Here is a 22,294-nt window from a genome sequence, read left to right as displayed (position 1 = left end):
GAATGTGAAAAAAAAATCCAGGAATTCACATTGTAGGAATTTTAAAGAATTTATTTGTAAATTATGGTGGAAAATAAGTATTTGGTCAACCATTCAAAGCTCTCACTGATGGAAGGAGGTTTTGGCTCAAAATCTCACGATACATGGCCCCATTCATTCTTTCCTTAACACGGATCAATCGTCCTGTCCCCTTAGCAGAAAAACAGCCCCAAAGCATGATGTTTCCACCCCCGTGCGTCACAGTAGGTATGGTGTTCTTGGTAGGGCTGGGCGTATCGATACTTGGTGAGTATCGGTATCGTATCGATACTGGCGTGATGGTATCGATACGTCACCAAATAAGCGAATCACTCCGATTTAAAAAAAAAATGTGAGCGCTCCTCACCACTCCTCCCTCCTCCCTAGTGATGGGTCGCGAACGAGATTTTAAAACACTTTAAAAATTCATCTTCAACCCAAAATAAAATAAAATAAATACAATTAAAATGACGTTTGGTGCGTTTGCGCACACACATCCGTATAATTCGCTCTGAGGTTCACTCGGACACGCACACACACACACGTGAGTTTCCAGTGAGACTCGGTAAAGAATCTGGGTATTATCTTCGACCCAACACTCTCCTTTGAGTCACACATTAAAAGCGTTACTAAAACGGCCTTCTTTCATCTCCGTAATATCGCTAAAATTCGCTCCGTTTTGTCCACTAAAGACGCCGAGATCATTATCCATGCGTTTGTTACGCCTCGTCTCGATTACTGTAACGTATTATTTTCGGGTCTCCCCATGTCTAGCATTAAAAGATTACAGTTGGTACAAAATGCGGCTGCTAGACTTTTGACAAGAACAAGAAAGTTTGATCACATTACGCCTGTACTGGCTCACCTGCACTGGCTTCCTGTGCACTTAAGATGTGACTTTAAGGTTTTACTACTTACGTATAAAATACTACACGGTCTAGCTCCATCCTATCTTGCCGATTGTATTGTACCATATGTCCCGGCAAGAAATCTGCGTTCAAAGGACTCCGGCTTATTAGTGATTCCTAAAGCCCCAAAAAAAGTCTGCGGGCTATAGAGCGTTTTCCGTTCGGGCTCCAGTACTCTGGAATGCCCTCCCGGTAACAGTTCGAGATGCTACCTCAGTAGAAGCATTTAAGTCTCACCTTAAAACTCATTTGTATACTCTAGCCTTTAAATAGACCTCCTTTTTAGACCAGTTGATCTGTCGCTTCTTTTCTTTCTCCTATGTCCCCCCCTCCCTTGTGGAGGGGGTCCGGTCCGATGACCATGGATGAAGTACTGGCTGTCCAGAGTCGAGACCCAGGATGGACCGCTCGTCGGGACTCAGGATGGACCGCTCGCCTGTATCGATTGGGGACATCTCTACACTGCTGATCCGCCTCGCTTGAGATGGTTTCCTGTGGACGAGACTCTCGCTGCTGTCTTGGATCCGCTTTGGACTGAACTCTCGCGGCTGTGTTGGAGCCACTATGGATTGAACTTTCACCGTATCATGTTAGACCCGCTCGACATCCATTGCTTTCCTCCTCTCCAAGGTTCTCATAGTCATCATTGTCACCGACGTCCCACTGGGTGTGAGTTTTCCTTGCCCTTTTGTGGGTTCTTCCGAGGATCTTGTAGTCGTAATCATTTGTGCAGTCCTTTGAGACATTTGTGATTTGGGGCTATATAAATAAACATTGATTGATTGATTGACTTAATGTCTTGGTTGTAAACTGTAAAGTATTTTATTGCACTGAAATAACAATAAGAATTTCTCAGTTCTTTTGTTTTGTGTTCATTTTTACAACTGTTTAATAACTAGTGTTTTCTTTTTTACTTGAGTTCTTGTGTGTTGTGAGGCGACTAGCCAAGTTCAGTATTTGTTTTCACCTTATTTGCGCTACTTATTTTATTGCAATTGATGATTATTACTTTTTTATATGAATTTCTCAGTTCTTTTGTTTTGTGTTCATCCATACAACTTTGTTCAATAACTAGAGTTTTGTTATTTACCTTAAGTGTTTGTGTGTTTTGAGGCGACAAGCCAGGTTCAGTAGTTGTTTGCACTTTATTTGCATTACTTTATTGCTATTGATATTACTTTTGTAATAAATATTTTATTTTTTGACTTAAATCGTTGTCCTGTGTTGTATTATTATCATAATCAATTAATCAATCAATCAATCAATGATTACTTGTATAGCCCTAAATCACTAGTGTCTCAAAGGGCTGCACAAACCACTACGACATCCTCGGTAGGCCCACATAAGGGCAAGGAAAACTCACACCCAGTGGGACGTCGGTGACAATGATGACTATGAGAACCTTGGAGAGGAGGAAAGCAATGGATGTCGAGCGGGTCTAACATGATACTGTGAAAGTTCAATCCATAATGGATCCAACACAGTCGCAAGAGTCCAGTCCAAAGCGGATCCAACACAGCAGCGAGTCCCGTTCACAGCGGAGCCAGCAGGAAACCATCCCAAGCGGAGGCGGATCAGCAGCGCAGAGATGTCCCCAGCCGATACACAGGCGAGCAGTACATGGCCACCGGATCGGACCGGACCCCCTCCACAAGGGAGAGTGGGACATAGGAGAAAAAGAAAAGAAACGGCAGATCAACTTGTCGAAAAAGGGAGTCTATTTAAAGGCTAGAGTATACAAATGAGTTTTAAGGTGAGACTTAAATGCTTCTACTGAGGTGGCATCTCGAACTGTTACCGGGAGGGCATTCCAGAGTACTGGAGCCCGAATGGAAATCGCTCTATAGCCCGCAGACTTTTTTTGGGCTTTGGGAATCACTAATAAGCCGGAGTCCTTTGAACGCAGATTTCTTGCCGGGACATATGGTACAATACAATCGGCAAGATAGGCTGGAGCTAGACCGTGTAGTATTTTATAGGTAAGTAGTAAAACCTTAAAGTCACATCTTAAGTGCACAGAAAGCCAGTGCAGGTGAGCCAGTACAGGCGTAATGTGATCAAACTTTCTTGTTCTTGTCGAAAGTCTAGCAGCCGCATTTTGTACCAACTGTAATCTTTTAATGCTAGACATGGGGAGACCCGAAAATAATACGTTACAGTAATCGAGACGAGACGTAACAAACGCATGGATAATGATCTCGGCGTCTTTAGTGGACAGAATGGAGCGAATTTTAACGATATTACGGAGATGAAAGAAGGCCGTTTTAGTAACGCTTTTAATGTGTGACTCAAAGGAGAGAGTTGGGTCGAAGATAATAAATAAATGATAAATGGGTTGTACTTGTATAGCGCTTTTCTACCTTCAAGGTACTCAAAGTGCTTTGACACTACTTCCACATTTACCCATTCACACACATTCACACACTGATGGAGGGAGCTGCCATGCAAGGCGCCAACCAGCACCCATCAGGAGCAAGGGTGAAGTGTCTTGCTCAGGACACAACGGACGTGACGAGGTTGGTACTAGGTGGGATTTGAACCAGTGACCCTCGGGTTGCGCACGGCCACTCTTCCACTGCGCCACGCCGTCCCTAATACCCAGATTCTTTACCGTGTCGCCTTGTTTAATTGTTTGGTTGTCAAATGTTAGAGTTGTATCATTAAATAGAGGTCGGTGTCTAGCAGGACCGATAATCAGCTAATAAAGGCAAAAGTACAATTTTGTTTTTCAAAAGTATCGATACCCCGAAGTTCCCCCACACCCCCATCAGATGACGACACTTCCGGTATCGGTATCGGCAATACTGGCCGGTATCGGATCGAATCGGTATCGATACCCAAATTTGCGATATTGCCCACCCCTAGTTGTTGGGATGCAACTCAGTATTCTTCTTCCTCCGAACACGACGAGTTGAGTTTATACCCATCCATCATCTTCCGCTTATCCGAGGTCGGGTCACGGGGGCAACAGCCTAAGCAGGGAAACCCAGACTTCCCTCTCCCCAGCCACTTCGTCTAGCTCTTCCCGGGGGATCCTGAGGCTTTCCCAGGCCAGTCGGGAGACATAGTCTTCCCAACGTGTCCTGGGTCTTCCCCGTGGCCTCCTACCGGTTGGACGTGCCCTAAACACCTCCCTAGGGAGGCGTTCGGGTGGCATCCTGACCAGATGCCCGAACCACCTCATCTGGCTCCTCTCGATGTGAAGGAGCAGCGGCTTTACTTTGAGTTCCTCCCGGATGGCAGAGCTTCTCACCCTATCTCTAAGGCAGAGCCCCAAACTCATTTTGGCCGCTTGTACCCGTGATCTTATCCTTTCGGTCATGACCCAAAGCTCATGACCAAAAAGTTATATTTTGCTTTCATCTGACCACATGACATTCTCCCAATCCTCTGCTGTATCATCCATGTATCCATTTTGGTATAAACTCAACTCGTCCTGTTTGGAGGAAGAAGAATACTGAGTTGCATCCCAAGAACACCATACCTACTGTAAAGCATGGGGGTGGAAACATCATGCTTTGGGGCTGTTTTTCTGCTAAGGGGACAGCACGATTGATCCGTGTTAAGGAAAGAATGAATGGGGCCATGTCTCGTGAGATTTTGAGCCAAAACCTCCTTCCATCAGTGAGAGCTTTGAATGGTTGACCAAATACTTATTTTCCACCATAATTTACGTATAAATTCTTTAAAATTCACATTCTGTCTCTCACGGTTGAAGTGTACCTATGATGAACATTACAGACCTCTGTCATCATTTTAAGTGGGAGAACTTGCACAATCGGTGGCTGACTAAATACTTGTTTGCAACACTCTATATATGATTTAAAAGAAAAAATGCCCATTACTTTGTTAGATGGAAGCAGTTTGGCCCATTTTGAACACCGTCTACATACAACTCAACTACGGTGAAAAAGATCCCTTACAACTACACACATCCGGGGAGCTCGCTGGGCCTATTTTGCCGCGCCTCAACCCTCCCGGGAGGAAGAACACACTGAGTTCTAGTAAAAGACGTGCGTGAAGTGAAAGAGGACTTGCTTTGACTGAGTGAGGGCGCCGGCGAGGGCGTGCAGCACGGCAGCAGCTTGAGGAATCGCTGCTTTATGGTTTTTTTGCTTTGGATGGCGGAAGGATTGCCTGTAATCACCAACCACAGCACAGAGGTTAGACACGGCGGTTAAATGCACACACACACTAACACACTAAAACACACACACACACACACACGGATGATGCAATGCAAGAATACGCCACACACAGCACATGTAATCACATGCCCACACACACCTGCTGACCCGACCAAGCAACGGGAGAACCACCTCAACTAATAGACAACCATAGACTTAAGCACACATGGACCCACACGCCGGGCTTCTTCGTTTCCACGGTAACAACTGATCCGAGGGATCTGGACCATACTGTAAGGGGTTAAGGAATACCGAACTGTAAATCCTGTAAAACTGACAGCAGGTGTGTCTATTTGAACATTTGTCAGTAGCAAGGGAGTAGGTTTGATTTTGAGATTGGTGAGGACACAAAAGTGCTCCAAGGCAGCACTCTGAAAGTTTCCTTTTTTTTTTTTTTTTTTACATTAGCAATCATAATTTCACGTCATGCAGATGTAAAGTAACTAAAATGAAAACAAAGGAGACAACTTGGAAGAGTTCTCATCCGTACTCTTTAGTTGTAGGGCTGTAGTGCAACTGTGCATCGTACTGTCAATCAACGTAGCCTACTGTCCATCAACATAAATAAACATAACTAAACGTAAATAAACATAAATGAACTGTAATAATCTTTTCCCCAACTTGTGTTTAAATCACTCACAATTGTTCCCTTCATCTACTTCTTTCTATTGCTGCTTTTGTACTATAAATATGTTAGATGAAACTAAAATAAAATTTAAAAAAATTAAACGGAAAGGTGAAATCTGGCGATCTGATTGGCTGTTAACCCATCCATCCATCCATCCATCATCTTCCGCTTATCCGAGGTCGGGTCGCGGGGGCAACAGCCTAAGCAGGGAAACCCAGACATCCCTCTCCCCAGCCACTTCGTCTAGCTCTTCCCGGGGGATCCCGAGGCGTTCCCAGGCCAGCCGGGAGACATAGTCTTCCCAACGTGTCCTGGGTCTTCCCCGTGGCCTCCTACCGGTTGGACGTGCCCTAAACACCTCCCTAGGGGGGCGTTCGGGTGGCCTCCTGACCAGATGCCCGAGCCACCTCATCTGGCTCCTCTCGATGTGGAGGAGCAGCGGCTTTACTTTGAGTTCCTCCCGGATGGCAGAGCTTCTCACCCTATCTCTAAGGGAGAGACCTGGAAACTCATTTGGGCCGCTTGTACCCGTGATCTTATCCTTTCGGTCATGACCCAAAGCTCATGACCATAGGTGAGGATGGGAACGTAGATCGACCGGTAAATTGAGAGCTTTGCCTTCCGGCTCAGCTCCTTCTTCACCACAACGGATCGGTACAACGTCCGCATTACTGAAGACGCCGCACCGATCCGCCTGTCGATCTCACGATCCACTCTTCCCTCACTCGTGAACAAGACTCCTAGGTACTTGAACTCCTCCACTTGGGGCAGGGTCTCCTCCCCAACCCGGAGATGGCATTCCACCCTTTTCCGGGCGAGAACCATGGACTCGGACTTGGAGGTGCTGATTCTCATTCCGGTCGCTTCACACTCGGCTGCGAACCGATCCAGTGAGAGCTGAAGATCCCGGTCAGTTGAAGCCAGCAGGACCACATCATCTGCAAAAAGCAGAGACCTAATCCTGCGGTCACCAAACCGGAACCCCTCAACGCCTTGACTGCGCCTAGAAATTCTGTCCATAAAAGTTATGAACAGAATCGGTGACAAAGGACAGTCCAACCCTCACTGGCTGTTAACCATGGTTTAAACTTTGAGCACGGCTACTATTCTAAAGCCTTATCACAGCGTAGGCTATCACTCCGCCTCAGGCACGTATGACTGGTGTGAATGGAAGTTGTTGTCATGTTTCCATGACAACGGACTGTTGCAGTCCGTAGAAAAAGACAGCTGATGTTTTTACGATGTTAAAAAACGGACTAAAGTAGTTGAATTCACATGTTTAAGGTTAACTTTCACCTCCGGGGAGGGTTACCAATGGTAGAGGGGACTGAGCATTGACTTTCACCTGGAAAAAAAGCGGAGGAAAAGACGAGATGCAGTGCTAATTTGGAGCTAACGTCTGGATAGGCGGGACTGTTTTTTTCCACAGTGAGGAGTGACAGCGGGGACAGCCAATCACACGTAAGTTAGCGTGAAACCTGTAACCAATCAGGGAGCGATATTTAGGTTAGAGGCGGGACTTTTAGCAGAGACCGACATTTAACCCTTTCTGTGCCAGAATCATTGACTAAACATTACGGGCAGCGCTTGTATTGATAGTGACTACACAGTAGCGGCTGGATATTGGTAGGGACGTGTCCCTAGCGTCCCTACCCAATTCTACGCCCTTGGTCAGTAGACTCTTTTGCAGAGAAATCCTGCAAAATAAGATCAAAGGCAACCTTACACAGAACTCAGCAAAAAAACACGTTGTTTCCTGCCCTTTGATACAATATTTTTTAATCATGTAATAAAACGCAATGTGTTTACTAATCAGGGTGGAAAAAATAGAGTATTGTTCCCTGACACACCTGTGTTACACCTCTGACACACCTGTCTTACACCTCTGACACACCTGTCTTACACCCCTGTGTTACACCTCTGACACCCCTGTGTTACACCCCTGACACACCTGTGTTACACCCCTGACACACCTGTGTTACACCCCTGACACACCTGTGTTACACCTCTGACACACCTGTGTTACACCTCTGACACACCTGTCTTACACCTCTGACACACCTGTGTTACACCTCTGACACACCTGTGTTACACCTCTGACACACCTGTCTTACACCTCTGACCTGGTCTTCAACCTATTTCGCAATATTTATTGCAGCCTCCTTTGATAATATTTATACTAAGGGTGTGGATTTTTTTATTTTTTTTTTCCCGAAAGAATCAAGATTCTTACTTGTAACGATTCTTAATCAATAAAAAGAACAAAAACACACAGAACTTTCCTCCAAAACAGGGGTGTCCAAACTTTTTCCACTGAGGGCCACACACACAAAAATTTAAACATTCGGGAGCCGTTTTGATATTTTTCATTTTCAAACCATAACAAAATATATGGATTCTTTTTTTTTTTTTTTTTTACCTTTAGGACTCCCAGGGACCATAGAGGGTCTCCGTCATTAACATGTTAAAAATAAGTCAAATTATTATTTTCGTTTTTTATGTAACGCTTACAGTAAATCTGTATTTCGACTTCAGGTTGATATAAAGTAAAACATAAAAAAAAAAAGGATTTAATTAAAACATGCGGGAGCCGTTTTGATATGTTTCATTTTCAAACCATAACAAAATATATGGATTATATTATAGGCTGACTGCCTGGCAACTACAGGCTTAAATAGAGGTGACGTGATTAACAACAGGTGCGCGAGTCCAAATGAATCAGGTGCGTGACATGAGGACAGGTGAAAACTAATGGGTTGTCATGGAAACAAAGCAGGGAGTGACAAAACAGGAATGGACAGAATGCAAAAACCAAACAAAACATAGCCAAACTAAACATGATCACCAAGACATGACAGTAGGATCATATTTTAATCTCTACTCAAAACTCAACGAAGTACCAAACAAAAAGCTGCACAAGGCGAAGGCAAGATTAACGCGGGAAAATAAGCAAAAACTATGGACATGAAACAAAAAAACTTACTGGACACAGCATGAATAATAATAATTCTATTTGAGTTTTGTCTCTCTTAGAATTAAAAATGTCGGGCAAAGCGAGACCAGCTTGCTAGTAAATAAATACAATTTAGAAAAATAGAGGCAGCTCACTGGTAAGTGCTGCTATTGGAGCTATTTTTAGAACAGGCCAGCGGGCGACTCATCTGGTCCTTACGGGCACCGCGTTGGTGACCCCTGGCCTACAGCTCTGACACTACACTAAGTCAATACTTAAAAAATCCAATTGGGGTTTTTCTTTAGAACAAGTCCTGTTTTTCCTTACAAGTTAGGACCACTTCCATGCCTTGGCTAGATCATGGACACTTGCTTTTTTATGAATGCACTTATCTGGAAAAAAAAGTGTATAACTGCATATCACTGCACCTTATGTTTTATGACTGCTTGTGAAAACCTTGTCCACCATTGCACTTTGTAAGCATCGGCAAACTTTCCATTTCTGTGTGAACACGCGGATTTTTCTTAATGGATGGCTTTTATACGTAAATCACTTCTTGGTTTGATTCCCACCTATTTATTTTTATTTTTATGTGCAGAGGTTCCAGTCGCTACAGCTCAGTGTGTTCCTCGACCCAACACAAATCTTGGACACACAAAAAAAAAAGCTTTCAGGCATTGTGCTCCATGGTCTTGGAATGACTTGCATAGGTCTGAGGTTCCCTGAACTCATCACTTTGAGGGAATTTCAGTCCATTTTAAAGGATCGAAAAAACTGTTATTTTGGGCATTTTACTTGTTTTTAAAGACCTACTGAAAGCCACTACAAGCGACCACGCAGTCTGATAGTTTATATATCAATGATGAAATATTAACTTTGCAACATTTAGTTTACTAAATTACAATTTTAAAGTTTCCTGTTGAAAACGTGTACAGTAAGAGGGGACATATTAGCCCAGCACCACTTATGGCTAAAAGTCGTCCCTTTTCATCGCGCAATTACACAGAATTTCAAACATCTGTGTTGCTGAATCTTTTTGCAATTTCTTCAATTAATAATGGAGACGTCAAAGAAGAATACTGTTGGTGGAAAGCGGTGGATTGCAGCTGCCTTTAGCAACCGAGACACAGCCGGTGTTTTTTGTTTGTTTGTTAAATAAAATAAATGATAAATGGGTTGTACTTGTATAGCGCTTTTCTACCTTCAAGGTACTCAAAGCGCTTTGATACTAATTCCACATTTACCCATTCACACACACATTCATACACTGATGGAGGGAGCTGCCATGCAAGGCGCTAACCAGCACCCATCAGGAGCAAGGGTGAAGTGTCTTGCTCAGGACACAACGGACGTGACGAGGTTGGTACTAGGTGGGATTTGAACCAGGGACCCTCGGGTTGCGCACGGCCACTCTCCCACTGCGCCACACCGTCCCTATTGTGAAGCTTTAACACAGAGCGGTCAAAGCGAACATGTTTCTCTAGGTCAACCAGCGAGTTTTTGGATGGGAAAATTGTGGTATTAAGTCGGCTCTTACTTGAGTGGATCACGCGACCTCATCCTGCAGCTCAAAAAGGCAGCTGCGTTCTTGGCTCCTCGGCTTCTCTCAGAGACACTGGCGTTCACCGCAGCCATCCGACTTTCAGGTATGACTTTTGCGGAGAGACGGAAAAGCAGCATCCCTAGCCGAGATGGAGGCGAGAAGTCGGGGAGTGCGGCGGAGAGAGGTGGCGTGTCGCACTCGGAGCCGCACGGTAGCAACAATCAGCGCACGCCACACAGCTGCGCGCAATCACGTCATCTGCTCCTCCCGCATAAACAGGGGGAAGAAGGAACAGAGATGGGAGAGTAGGAGAAGGAACCCACTGGAGTAGACCGACCATGACCACGAAAGAACGATCAGACCTGAGAGACGATGCGACCCCGCAACAGACGCAAACCCCGGACACCGCAAGGTGCACCGCAGACAGAAGTAGGAAACGCCCGCAACAACCAGGCAAGACTTAACAAATGTTGAAATAATAAATGAAAGTCAAACCTGCTATGATGCGTCCTGTATCCATCGTCACTACAACCCACACATGGACGATAGGAAGCCCGTCACAACATTATAATCTCACTAAAATACTATTAACACAATAAGTAGATAAGGGATTTTCCAGAATTATCCTAGTAAATGTGTCTAATTACATCTGAAACGCTCCCACTGCCGCCGCCTGGAGCCGTCGCCTTTTCCTTTTTTTTTTTGTGCTTCACTCTAACTTTCCTCATCCACGAATATTTCATCCTCGCTCAAATTAATGGGGAAATCGTCGCTTTCTCGGTCTGAATTGCTCTTACTGCTGGAAGCTATGATTGTAAACAATGTGAGGATGTGAGGATCCCTCACACCGGTGAGGTCACGCACACATCGTCTGCTACTTCCGGTACAGGCAAGGCTTTTTTTTATTAGCGACCAAAAGTTGCGAACTTTATCGTGGATGTTCTCTACTAAATCCTTTCAGCAAAAATATGGCAATATCGCGAAATGATCAAGTAAGACACATAGAATGGACCTGCTATCCCCGCTTAAATAAGAAAATCTCATTTCAGTAGGCCTTAAAAACTGTTTTTGTTGTTGTTTTTTTTGACCTATAGCATGTTTTTATGTTAATGTAAGTCAGCCAATAATGTATGACTTTTCCTCTGGATTTCATTATTCCATTTTGTACCGCTTATTCCCTTTTGGAGTCGCGGGTGGCGCTGGGCGCCTATCTCAGCTACAGTCGGGCGGAAGGCGGTGTACACCCTGGACAAGTCGCCAACACAGATAGACAGACAACATCCACACACTAGGGCCAATTTAGTGTTGCCAATCAACCTATCCCCAGGTGCATGTCTTTGGAAGTGGGAGGAAGCCGGAGTACCCGGAGGGAACCCACGCATTCACGGGGAGAACATGCAAACTCCACACAGAAAGATCCCGAGCCTGGATTTGAACCCAGGACTGCAGAACTTTCGTATTGTGAGGCAGACGCACTAACCCCTCTGCCACTGAGAAGCCCTTTTTGAAATTAGTCTCCGCCTTTGACTCATCACCGTTGTATTCCTAGAACAGGAATACAAGAACGTGACTGTTGCTTACCGAAAACACTCACGTTTTTGTATTCCTGTCCTAGACTCTGTGCTAAGTTGTTGCCTTAGCTTCCCGTGCGTTCGGCACCCTTTTCTTTTGTTTGTATCGAGAATGTATATGAGAATGTTTGTAACATAAAGTCTTAACAAGCTGCTCTGCTTTCTGCCTCTATCTGAGCAGTGAGCACCCAGCATTGTCCCGCCCACACAACCATCTGATTGGTTACATACAAAGCCAATCGGCAGTGCGTGATTAGATTTATATCGCGCTTTTCTATTGTTAGATACTCAAAGCGCTCACAGAGAAGTGGGAACCCATCATTCATTCACACCTGGTGGTGGTAAGCTACATCTGTAGCCACAGCTGCCCTGGGGTAGACTGACGGAAGCGTGGCTGCCAGTTTGCGCCTACGGCCCCTCCGACCACCACCAATCATTCATTCACCAGTGTGAGCGGCACCGGGGGCAAAGGGTGAAGTGTCATGCCCAAGGACACAATGGCAGCGATTTGAATGTTAATAGGTGGGAAGCCCACATTTGAGGTCCTCTCCAAGGTTCTCATAGTCAGCATTGTCACTGGCGTCCCACTGGATGTGAATTCTCCCTGCCCACTGGGTGTGAGTTTTCCTTGCCCTTTTGTGGGTTCTTCCGAGGATGTTGTAGTCGTAATGATTTGTGCAGTCCTTTGATACACTTGTGATTTGGGGCTATATAAATAAACATTGATTGATTGATTGATTGAAGTCTCACCTTAAAACTCATTTGTATACTCTAGCCTTTAAATAGACCTCCTTTTTAGACCAGTTGATCTGCCGCTTCTTTTCTTTTTCACCTCTGTCGCCCCCTCCCTTGTGGAGGGGGTCCGGTCCCATGACCATGGATGAAGTACTGGCTGTCCAGAGTCGGGACCCAGGATGTATCGGTTGGGGACATCTCTACGCTGCTGATCCGCCTCCGCTTGGGATGGTTTCCTGTGGACGGGACTCTTGCTGCTGTCTTGGATCCGCTTTGAACTGAACTCTCGCGGCTGTGTTGGAGCCACGATGGATTGAACGTTCACAGTATCATGTTAGACCCGCTCGACATCCATTGCTTTCGGTCCCCTAGAGGGTGGGGTTGCCCACATTTGAGGTCCTCTCCAAGGTTCTCATAGTCATCATTGTCACTGGCGTCCCACTGGGTGTGAGTTTTCCTTGCCCTTATGTGGGTTCTTCCGAGGATGTGGTAGTGGTTTGTGCAGTCCTTTGAGACATTTGTGATTTAGGGCTATATAAATAAACATTGATTGATTGATTGATTGATTGATTGATACATATCATTGACTCCCATTATAACAGTTTTCTATTTGTTCCTTGGTGTGAATAGTGAAGAATTCCACTCCGTCCCTCGCCTCTAGACACAATAACAACATCATAACGTGCTCAGAAATAGTCCATTTATGGACCTTTTCTTCTCGTCTTTCTTCCTCTCATCATTTTTTCCGTGTTTCTCTCCGGCGTTCTGCTGCCTCAGGGGGGGTACGGCGCAATGTGCCGCACGTTGTGATTGCAAATGTGCTCCGGCACAAGTCAGAGTGTCTCCGGGGAAGCGAAGGAGTGATCTCCGAGGGGATTAAGCTGATTTTAATAAACATGTGCATAGAAACATATGCCCTGGGGTGCCCTGCCTAATCAAAGACAGCAGCCTGCTGTCGCTTTTCTTGTTCAGCTGCTTTAAGACATTTTGTCATCTCAGCCTTATAGAAAATAACACTCTCGCTCTGCTCCATTCATGCATTTTTACTGATTCGCACCGCATTCCTGCATGTGTCTGCAACCTGCAGCTCCCTGCAACAATGAAACAAAAATGTATGAAAAATGTAAAAGATTCACTTGTAAGGATTTGGTATGAATTTTTTGATGACAAAAAAATTACATCGTGTTGCGAGATTAGATCATTATTAAGTTTAGTAGGTATCAGATCACAGCTGCCTTTTTGAGCTGCAGGATGAGGTTTGCGTAATCCACTCAAGCCTCCGGTAAGAGCCGACTTAATATCACAATTTTCCCATCCAAAAGCTTGCTGGTTGACGTAGAGAAACATGTTCGCTTGACCACTCTGCCTTAAAGCTTCACAACAAACAAGTAAACACCGGCTGTGTTTTGGTTGCCAAAGGCAGCTGCAATCCACCGCTTTCCACCAACAGCATTCTTCTTTGACGTCTCCATTATTGATTGAACAAATTGCAAAAGATTCAGCAACACAGATGTCCAAAATACTGCGTAATTTCACGATGAGTGGTGCTGGGCTAATATGTCCCCTCCAACCAATAACGTCATCATTCCGCGACGTTTTCAACAAAAAACTCCGCGGGAAATTTAAAATTGCAATTAAGTCAACTAAAAAGGCTAAATTGGCATGTGTTGCAATGTTAATATTTCATCATTGATATATAAACTATCAGACTGCGTGGTCGCTAGTAGTGGGTTTAATTAGGTCTTTAAAGACCTGTGCTGCCAATATATAAACAATACATTTGTTCAAAAATGAGGTGGGTGTGGCTTATATTTAGCTGTGCTAAATATATAGTCAGCGTTGTGAACACTTTCCAGATGTAAAGTCAATACCTCAGTGTCAATTAGCATTGAGAATGAAGCATGTAGAACTAAACAAAAAGGACAGATGTGCCGCTGCAAGTGAAATGAAACATGTCATTTCCATCACCACGGTGCCGACAATAAAAAAAAGGCCACATTAATCTCCATGGCGACCTTGTTCACAACACCCTGTGGAGATTGTACAATTAGTCCAAAAGTATCCAAAGACACGGTGACAGGCCATCACAACTTTAGGAAACAACACCAGCCCGCTCTATTTTTAGCTTCTTGGCAACACGTTTCTTCCATCTTGCTTTTTTCGAAGGAGGCGCTTGATTCATAAACCCGGGAGATCTGAGGACTTTCTCAAGGCAGGCATGTTGATACGGCACACTGCTGGAGATTAGGACAAGAACAGCTGCTCCAAACACTGAATGTTGCACTTCTTAAAGGCCTACTGAAAGCCACTACTAGCGACCACGCAGTCTGTTAGTTTATATATCAATGATGAAATATTAACATTGCAACACATGACAATACGGCCGCTTTAGTTTACTAAATTACAATTTTAAATTTCCCGCGGAGTTTCCTGTTGAAAACGTCGCGGAATGATGACGCGTGTTTGTGACATTATTGGTTGGAGGGAACATATTAGCGCAGCACCTCTAGCAGCTAAAAGTCGTCTCTTTTCATCGCATAATTACACAGTATTCTGGACATTTGTGTTGCTGAATCTTTTCCAATTTGTTCAATTAATAATGGAGAAGTCAAAGTAGAAAGATGGAGGTGGGAAGCTTTAGCCTTTAGCCACACAAACACACGGTGTTTCCTTGTTTAAAATTCCCGAAGGTGAAGCTTTACTATGGATCAGAGCGGTCAAGCGAACATGAATACCGACCACATGTGAGAAAATTTAGGTAATAAGTCGGCTCTTACCGTAGTTATGAGCGGAGCTTGCGTCCTCCTGCAGCTGCGTACTATCACCACACCCCTCCGACTTTCAGGTACCATATAATCTCACTAAAACACTAGCAACACAATAAGCAGATAAGGGATTTTCCAGAATTATCCTAGTAAATGTGTCTAATAACATCTGAATCGCTCTCACTGCCCTTGCCTTTTCTTTTTCTGGTCCTTCACTCTCACTATCATCATCATTTTTTTTATTTTTATTTTTAATTTTTTTATTTTTTTCCAAGATGGCGCTGCTGTAGTGGCTGCTGTAGGCAGGAGCTCTGTGCTCTTGTGTCATCCTTTTGTGTTTCCCTCTTGTTTTCATGTGTTATTATATTTTTTTGCCTTTTGGTCCGGGACCCTTTGGGACTGTGTGACAAGGGGTGTCACTTTCGTGACCTCTGTGGTGCTTTTTTTGTGGACTTCTGGATCTGCCTCCCGGGAGCCTTTTGGCCATGGAGACCAGCTGCTGGGTGTCTGCCACACCGGAGTCTGTTTGGAGGGACTGGAGGAGATGCGGATGAGGGGGACAGGACTGCGGAGCTAGCACTGAGCGCTGGGACGGAGAGGCTTCGCGGTGTCTTGGCTGGGTGAGCAGGTGTCGGACACATCAGTCACCTTGGACGTATCCTCGCTCATCCATGCGGACTGGACACTGGCCGAGAGTGGAGTCGGCTGTCCTGGTTGCTTTGTTGGGTCTGCTCCTGTCTCTGGCCATGCTCCCTCCACCCCAGCAGACGATGGCGTGGAACACCGCAGAGGCCACCACAGTGGATATGTTTCTTTTACTTTTTATTCATAGCTGTATGTAGAAGTGTCTGGTTGTATCTGCTGCTTTAATGTCTTTGATGTCCTCTGTGTTCTTTGATGTTTCCCTCTTACACACATGGAAGAGGGATGTGTACTATGGCTATGAGTTGTTGTTTTTTTCCCTTGGCCTCAGTCTGCACCCCCTCTCCAGGGCCCAGGCTAAGACCGATTTTTTTATTTCATTTTAATCTTCTATTCCCCCCCCCCCTGTTTACCTGTATCTCATCTTTTTTGTAAGGGGCGCTGGAAGCCGGCAGACCCGTCAGCGATCCTGTTCTGTCTCCCTTTAATGTTTGTCTGATCTTGAATGGGATTGTGCTGAAAATTGTAATTTTCCTGAAGGAACTCTCCTGACGGAATAAATAAAGTACTATCTAATCTAATCTAATCTAATCCATGAATCTTTCGTCCTCGCTCAAATTAATGGGGAAACCGTCGCTTTCTCGGTCCGAATCGCTCCATGATTGTAATCAATGTGAGGAGCCCTACAACCCGTGACATCACGCGCACGTCGTCTGCTACTTCCGGTACAGGCAATGCTTTTTTATTAGCGACCAAAAGTTGCCAACTTTTTCGTCGATGTTCTCTACAAAATCCTTTCAGCAAAAATATGGCAATATCGCGAAATGATCAAGTATGACACATAGAATGGACCTGCTATCCCCGTTTAAATAAGAACATCTCATTTCAATAGGCCTTTAAACCGTCCTCAGACTTCTCCTTCCTCGCCCTTGCTACTGATTCTGCAATTCCGAAACACAAACTGGTCTGGAGCTACGTAACAATAGCTTGTATTCGTACACCTGACTTTTGAACGGAAGTAAACAAAAGTGGTGGGCCACCAGCCAACATGGCTACTGTGCAGCAAACAGTGTTACCTATGAGAGTAAGCAATGGAGCCTAGCTCTTCCCACTAAACTATGCATTGGAATAGATCCCTATAGGTTATCAAAATAAGATTAGTCGAGTGAGCTCTAGGAATATACATCGGTCGCGTTCCCAGACATGTTGAACAATGTCGTGCTCCAGACGTCATTCCAAACGACATAAGGGATGAAAACTAGAGGTCTGCAACTTCTTTGTGTGTGTTTGGGTCAAGGACATTGCCTCGTTTTTCCCTGGGTAAGGATGCATTTCATGATTTAACTTTGCATCTATTGTTGTTGTTGTACACAGTGTTTACGAGTACACATTGTTTTCCTCGTTTTTATCAAATTCCCCTGAAGAGCAGGGAAACCTGCGAAACAGACTTGTAGGGATGATATAGCCTCTCTAACGTATATTCCACTGTAAAACTATATCCACAACTGAGCACTGTAAAACGGATAAACCACAGAAACCTCTAGATCAGGGGTGCCCATTACGTCGATCGCGAGCTACCAGTCGACCGCGGGGGGTGTGTCAGTCGATCTCCAGCCAGGCTTTTAAAAAAAATAGACCTAAAAATGAGTGATCATCAATCTTCACCAAGACGTCACTTAAATGACATTCACGGTACCGGAGGGTCTTGTGAGATGACGCTGGCTGCTGCAAGATCATTATTATGAAAATATGACCGAGAGGAAGGCGAGAAACACTTTTTATTTCAACAGACTCTCGCGCCGTACCTTCCGTCCAAACTCTAAAGGCCGACTGCACATTTCCTATCTTCACAATAAAAGCCCTGCTTCATGCTGCCTGCGCTAACTAAATACAGAGTCTGGGAAAACTGGCGTGCACAAGCGATCCCTCAGAAAGCTGGCGTGCACATCACTTGTGCACGCCAGCTTTCCGAGACTCTTATTTTGTTAGCGCAGGCAGCATGAAGCAGGGCTTTTATTGTGAAGATAGGAAATGTGCAGTCGGCCTTTAGAGTTTTGACAGAAGGGACGGCGCGAAAGTCTGTTGAAATAAAAAGTGTTTCTCGCCTTCCTCTCTGTCATTTTTTCATAATAATGAACTGGCAGCAGCCAGCGTCATCTCACAAGACCCTCGGGTGCCGTGAATGTCAATCAAGCAAGCTACGGAATTTGCCGCCAATGTTTTTCTTGTAAAGTGTATGGAAGCTGGATGAATTAGATGCCGAAAACCGGTGTTATCATCATTACTGTCTGATTCCAATCAATGCAAGTCATCAGAATCAGGTAATACACCAACTTATATTCTTGTCTTCGTGAAAGAAAGACATCTATATGTGTTACACATGCTTGTATTATCATTAAACACATTTAACTTGTTTACAAAAATGTCTCTTTCATAAATAAATAAATATAAATTATATATATAAATGAGGTAGATCCCCTCGAGTTGGTCAATTTATATATATATATATATATATATATATATATCAGGGCTGCAGGGGGGGGGGTCTTGGCGGGGGGGAAAATCCATTTTTATTCTTTTTTTTTTTTCTTTGTCATGAAAAAGGGAGGTTTTTGTGGTTGGTGCACTAATTGTAAGTGTATATTGTGTTTTTTATGTTGATTTAATAAAAAAATAAAAATAAATAAATATTCATTTATTTATTTTTTTTTTTTTTTAAATAAAAATGAATAAAAAATTATTCCGCGCCCCGGTACCAACTCGAGACAGCCATGACATTATGTTCTTTACAAGTGTATGTAAAGACCACGACTGTACATATATATATATATATATATATATATATATACTTTTATTTATTTATTATTTATTTTTACTGAATATGCCCAAGCACAATTTTTAATATTACGTGATAATACTGTGTTTTGTTTGTTTTATGTAATGTATGTAATTGTATGTCTACTTGGAGGTTGGAGTCTAACTGATTGATTGATTGATTGATTGATTGACTTATTTGAGGCTGTAAACACCCCCACTTATACATTTCACAATGTTTCTCTTTTTCCAAAACATTATTTTAAATAGAAATGTTGCACATTTTGTGTTTTCCCATTAAAAAAAACAGTTTTTTTTGACAAAAGGCCATAAAACATAAAAAAGAAAAAACATTTAAAAATAAAAGCTTTATATCTGTTGCGATCTGTGACTCAGATCTTCACATGTTTATTTTTCCATCTTTGTTTCATTCTCTTCTGACCCACTTACTTCCTGTTTAGTCCGTTACCATGGTTACACATTGATTTCACCTGCTCCTCGTTTTCTACACACCTGGTTCTCCTTGATTTCTCCCTATATAAGCTTTCCTCTTTTCTTTGTTCAGTCTCGGATCCTAATTTGCCCACGCGCAACAGTGACGACTCTCGACCTGCATCTTTGTATGTATATTCTCGCTAGCTTTTACGCTAAGCCATTTGTTGATTCCAGCTCACATGCTGAGGAATTGTTTTTCTGTTTTTGGTTTGCTTTCTCTTTACAGCAGTGTTTTTGTTCCTAGCCTTTTATTATTTAATAAATCCATTTATAACTTACCTTGTTGTGTTCATCGCTTCGACGCATCCACGGAAGAACCAATCCGGCATTACAATGCCACACAAGCGTCACAGTAGGATCCGAGCATCAAAATGTTTTTCCGCGTCGAAACCACGGGAGGAACCCTTCGACTTGGGTTTGTGGTTGGAGCTCGTGGCTTGGGAGCAGGAAAGACTTGACTGTGGGCCTGAAGTCCCCTCCGAAGCCGTTCGCGCTGCCCCGAAGAGGCGGGGGGTCCAGTGGAGAGGCCCCCCGCACGGCAGTAATGTTCCAGCACCACTTATTCCTCCCCATGGACACAGCAAGTTTCACCCCGTCCAGGATTCACCCGTCATTACCGGTAATCCTGCTTGTTTTTTTTCAAATCATTCCTTAAGCTGCCATGACACTTTTTTTGACACAAGCGATGACGTCAATTGGGGAACGCCCACCGGTGACGCAACACCGGCCTCTGTTGATGACATTTTTTCAGAAGATTTTTATATTGTGGACAGTAATTCTCATTCCCAACCTTTTTTGAATATCAATAACATTCATGACAAGATACAGAATTATCAGGATATTTTTTCTTATTATTCTAGTCAACCTCAGTCACCTAGTTTTTCTCCTACACCTCCTTTAAAACCTCATTCTCCGGCCAAGTCCAAGGTGTTTCCTCCCTTTTCTAAAGGAAATTCTGGACAAATTAAAGGGGAGGAGTCGGCCCGCCTCCAAGCCTCCCACCACCCTCCCTTAAGGTCAGTCCCTGACCATAGGGAACGGGTCTGGGATCCCCGTCTGGAGGAAGGGGCTATGACCTATAGCTGTGCTACGGAGGTAGCACAGATACTACCCTCTAAACCACAGCCACCATGTAGACCTCCTCCACCTGTTTTTCCCCCGGCCAAATCTCAACGGCCTTGTAGACCTCCTCCACCTGTTTTTCCCCTGGCCAAGTCTCAACGGCCTTGTAGACCTCCTCCACCTGTTTTTCCCCCGGCCAAGTCTCAACGGCCTTGTAGACCTCCTCTACCTGATTTTCCCCCGGCCAAATCTCAACGGCCTTGTAGACCTCCTCCACCTGTTTTTCCCCCGGCCAAGTCTCAACGGCCTTGTAGACCTCCTCCACCGGTGTTCGGACTCGCGAGGTCATTACCTCCAGCACGTCCTCCACCACCGGTGTTCTGCACTGCTCCCAGTCTGGTTCTCACACCAGCACATGACTCTCGCCTGGTTTTCAAGCCAGAATTAGACTCTCGCCTGGTTTTCACACCAGAAAATGTTTCTAGCCTGGTTCTCAAGCCAGCACTAGACTCCCACCTGGTTCTCACACCAGCCTCCGACCCAGAACTGGTTCTCATACCAGTTACAGACTTTAGCCTGGAGCCCACTCCAGTACCAGCTCCAGAGCTGGAGCCTACTCCAGTACCAGCTCCACGCCGCCAAGCGCCGGTACCAGCTCCACGCCGCCAAGCGCCGGTACCAGCTCCGCGCCGCCAAGCACCGCCGACGACGGGGCTGGAGCCCACACCAGCGTCGACGACGGGGCTGGAGCCCACACCAGCGTCGACGACGGGGCTGGAGCCCACACCAGCGTCGACGACGGGGCTGGAACCTTCACCTGTGTCGACAGGGCTGGAGCCCACTCCAGTGCCAGCTCCTCGACAAGCGCCGGTACCAGCTCCACGCCGCCAAGCACTGCCGACGAAGAAGCTGGAGCCCACACCGGCGCCGACGATGAGGCTGGAGCTCACACCAGTCACGACTCCTGCGGCTCCCAGGCCGCCTCCGACGACTCCTGCGGCTCCCAGGCCGCCCCCGACGACTCCTGCGGCTCCCAGGCCGCCCCCGACGACTCCTGCGGCTCCCAGGCCGCCCCCGACGACTCCTGCGGCTCCCAGGCCGCCTCCGACGACTCCTGCGGCTCCCAGGCCGCCTCCGACGACTCCTGCGGCTCCCAGGCCGCCTCCGACGTCTCCTGCGGCTCCCAGGCCGCCTCCGACGACTCCTGCGGCTGCAGCACCCGCATCATCCTCGCCAGCTGCACTCGGGCCTGCTTTGGCTGCAGTCCCCGCACCCTCGTCTGCTGCTTCCAAGCCTGCTGGGATTTCGGTGCTGAGGCGTCGTCCACCACGTCGACCACGGGCGTGGCCTCTGCGAGGTCTTCCTCCTCGCCAGACACTCCCTCCTCCATGTCGGCCACGGATGTGGCCGTGCCCGGGTCGTCCGCCTCGCCGGGCACCTCATCCTGCGAGGCGGCCACTAATGTGGCTTTTTCGAGGTCGCCCGCCAAAACTTTTTCGGCAGCGGCGTTCCATCCGCCGCCGCCACTTGACTTGTCCTCGGTGGATTCGGGGACACACGACTTGGCGACCCTCCACCGTGGCCTCCCTCCGCCCTCCCTTCGTTTGTGGACTCTGTTTTTGGGGAGGGGGTTCAAGTTGTTTCTTATTTGTTTTTGTTTTCTTTGAGACATCTGGAATCTGTCTTTTTGGGGGGGGGAATACTGTTGCGATCTGTGACTCAGATCTTCACATGTTTATTTTTCCATCTTTGTTTCATTCTCTTCTGACCCACTTACTTCCTGTTTAGTCCGTTACCATGGTTACACATTGATTTCACCTGCTCCTCGTTTTCTACACACCTGGTTCTCCTTGATTTCTCCCTATATAAGCTTTCCTCTTTTCTTTGTTCAGTCTCGGATCCTAATTTGCCCACGCGCAACAGTGACGACTCTCGACCTGCATCTTTGTATGTATATTCTCGCTAGCTTTTAC

At 45.5% G+C, this 22,294-nt stretch overlaps 1 protein-coding gene across 3 annotated transcripts in view; it reads right to left on the bottom strand.

Annotated features, from left to right (window-relative positions):
• LOC133558963 (Kv channel-interacting protein 2-like) overlaps window positions 1-22,294 on the bottom strand; it is a 506,114-nt gene that overhangs the window by 34,464 nt on the left and 449,356 nt on the right. The window contains exon 2 of one of the 3 annotated variants that reach the window (XM_061910178.1): window positions 4,961-5,063. The exons of the other annotated variants lie outside the window; for them this stretch is intronic. Coding sequence (XP_061766162.1) covers window positions 4,961-5,063 — 103 coding nt within the window. The remainder of the gene's footprint in view (window positions 1-4,960; window positions 5,064-22,294) is intronic. 3 annotated transcript variants of the gene reach the window in all.

This window comes from Nerophis ophidion, linkage group LG09 (assembly GCF_033978795.1).
Source record: "Nerophis ophidion isolate RoL-2023_Sa linkage group LG09, RoL_Noph_v1.0, whole genome shotgun sequence".
Lineage (NCBI taxonomy): Eukaryota > Metazoa > Chordata > Actinopteri > Syngnathiformes > Syngnathidae > Nerophis > Nerophis ophidion.
This window is presented reverse-complemented; position numbering and strand designations above follow the sequence as displayed.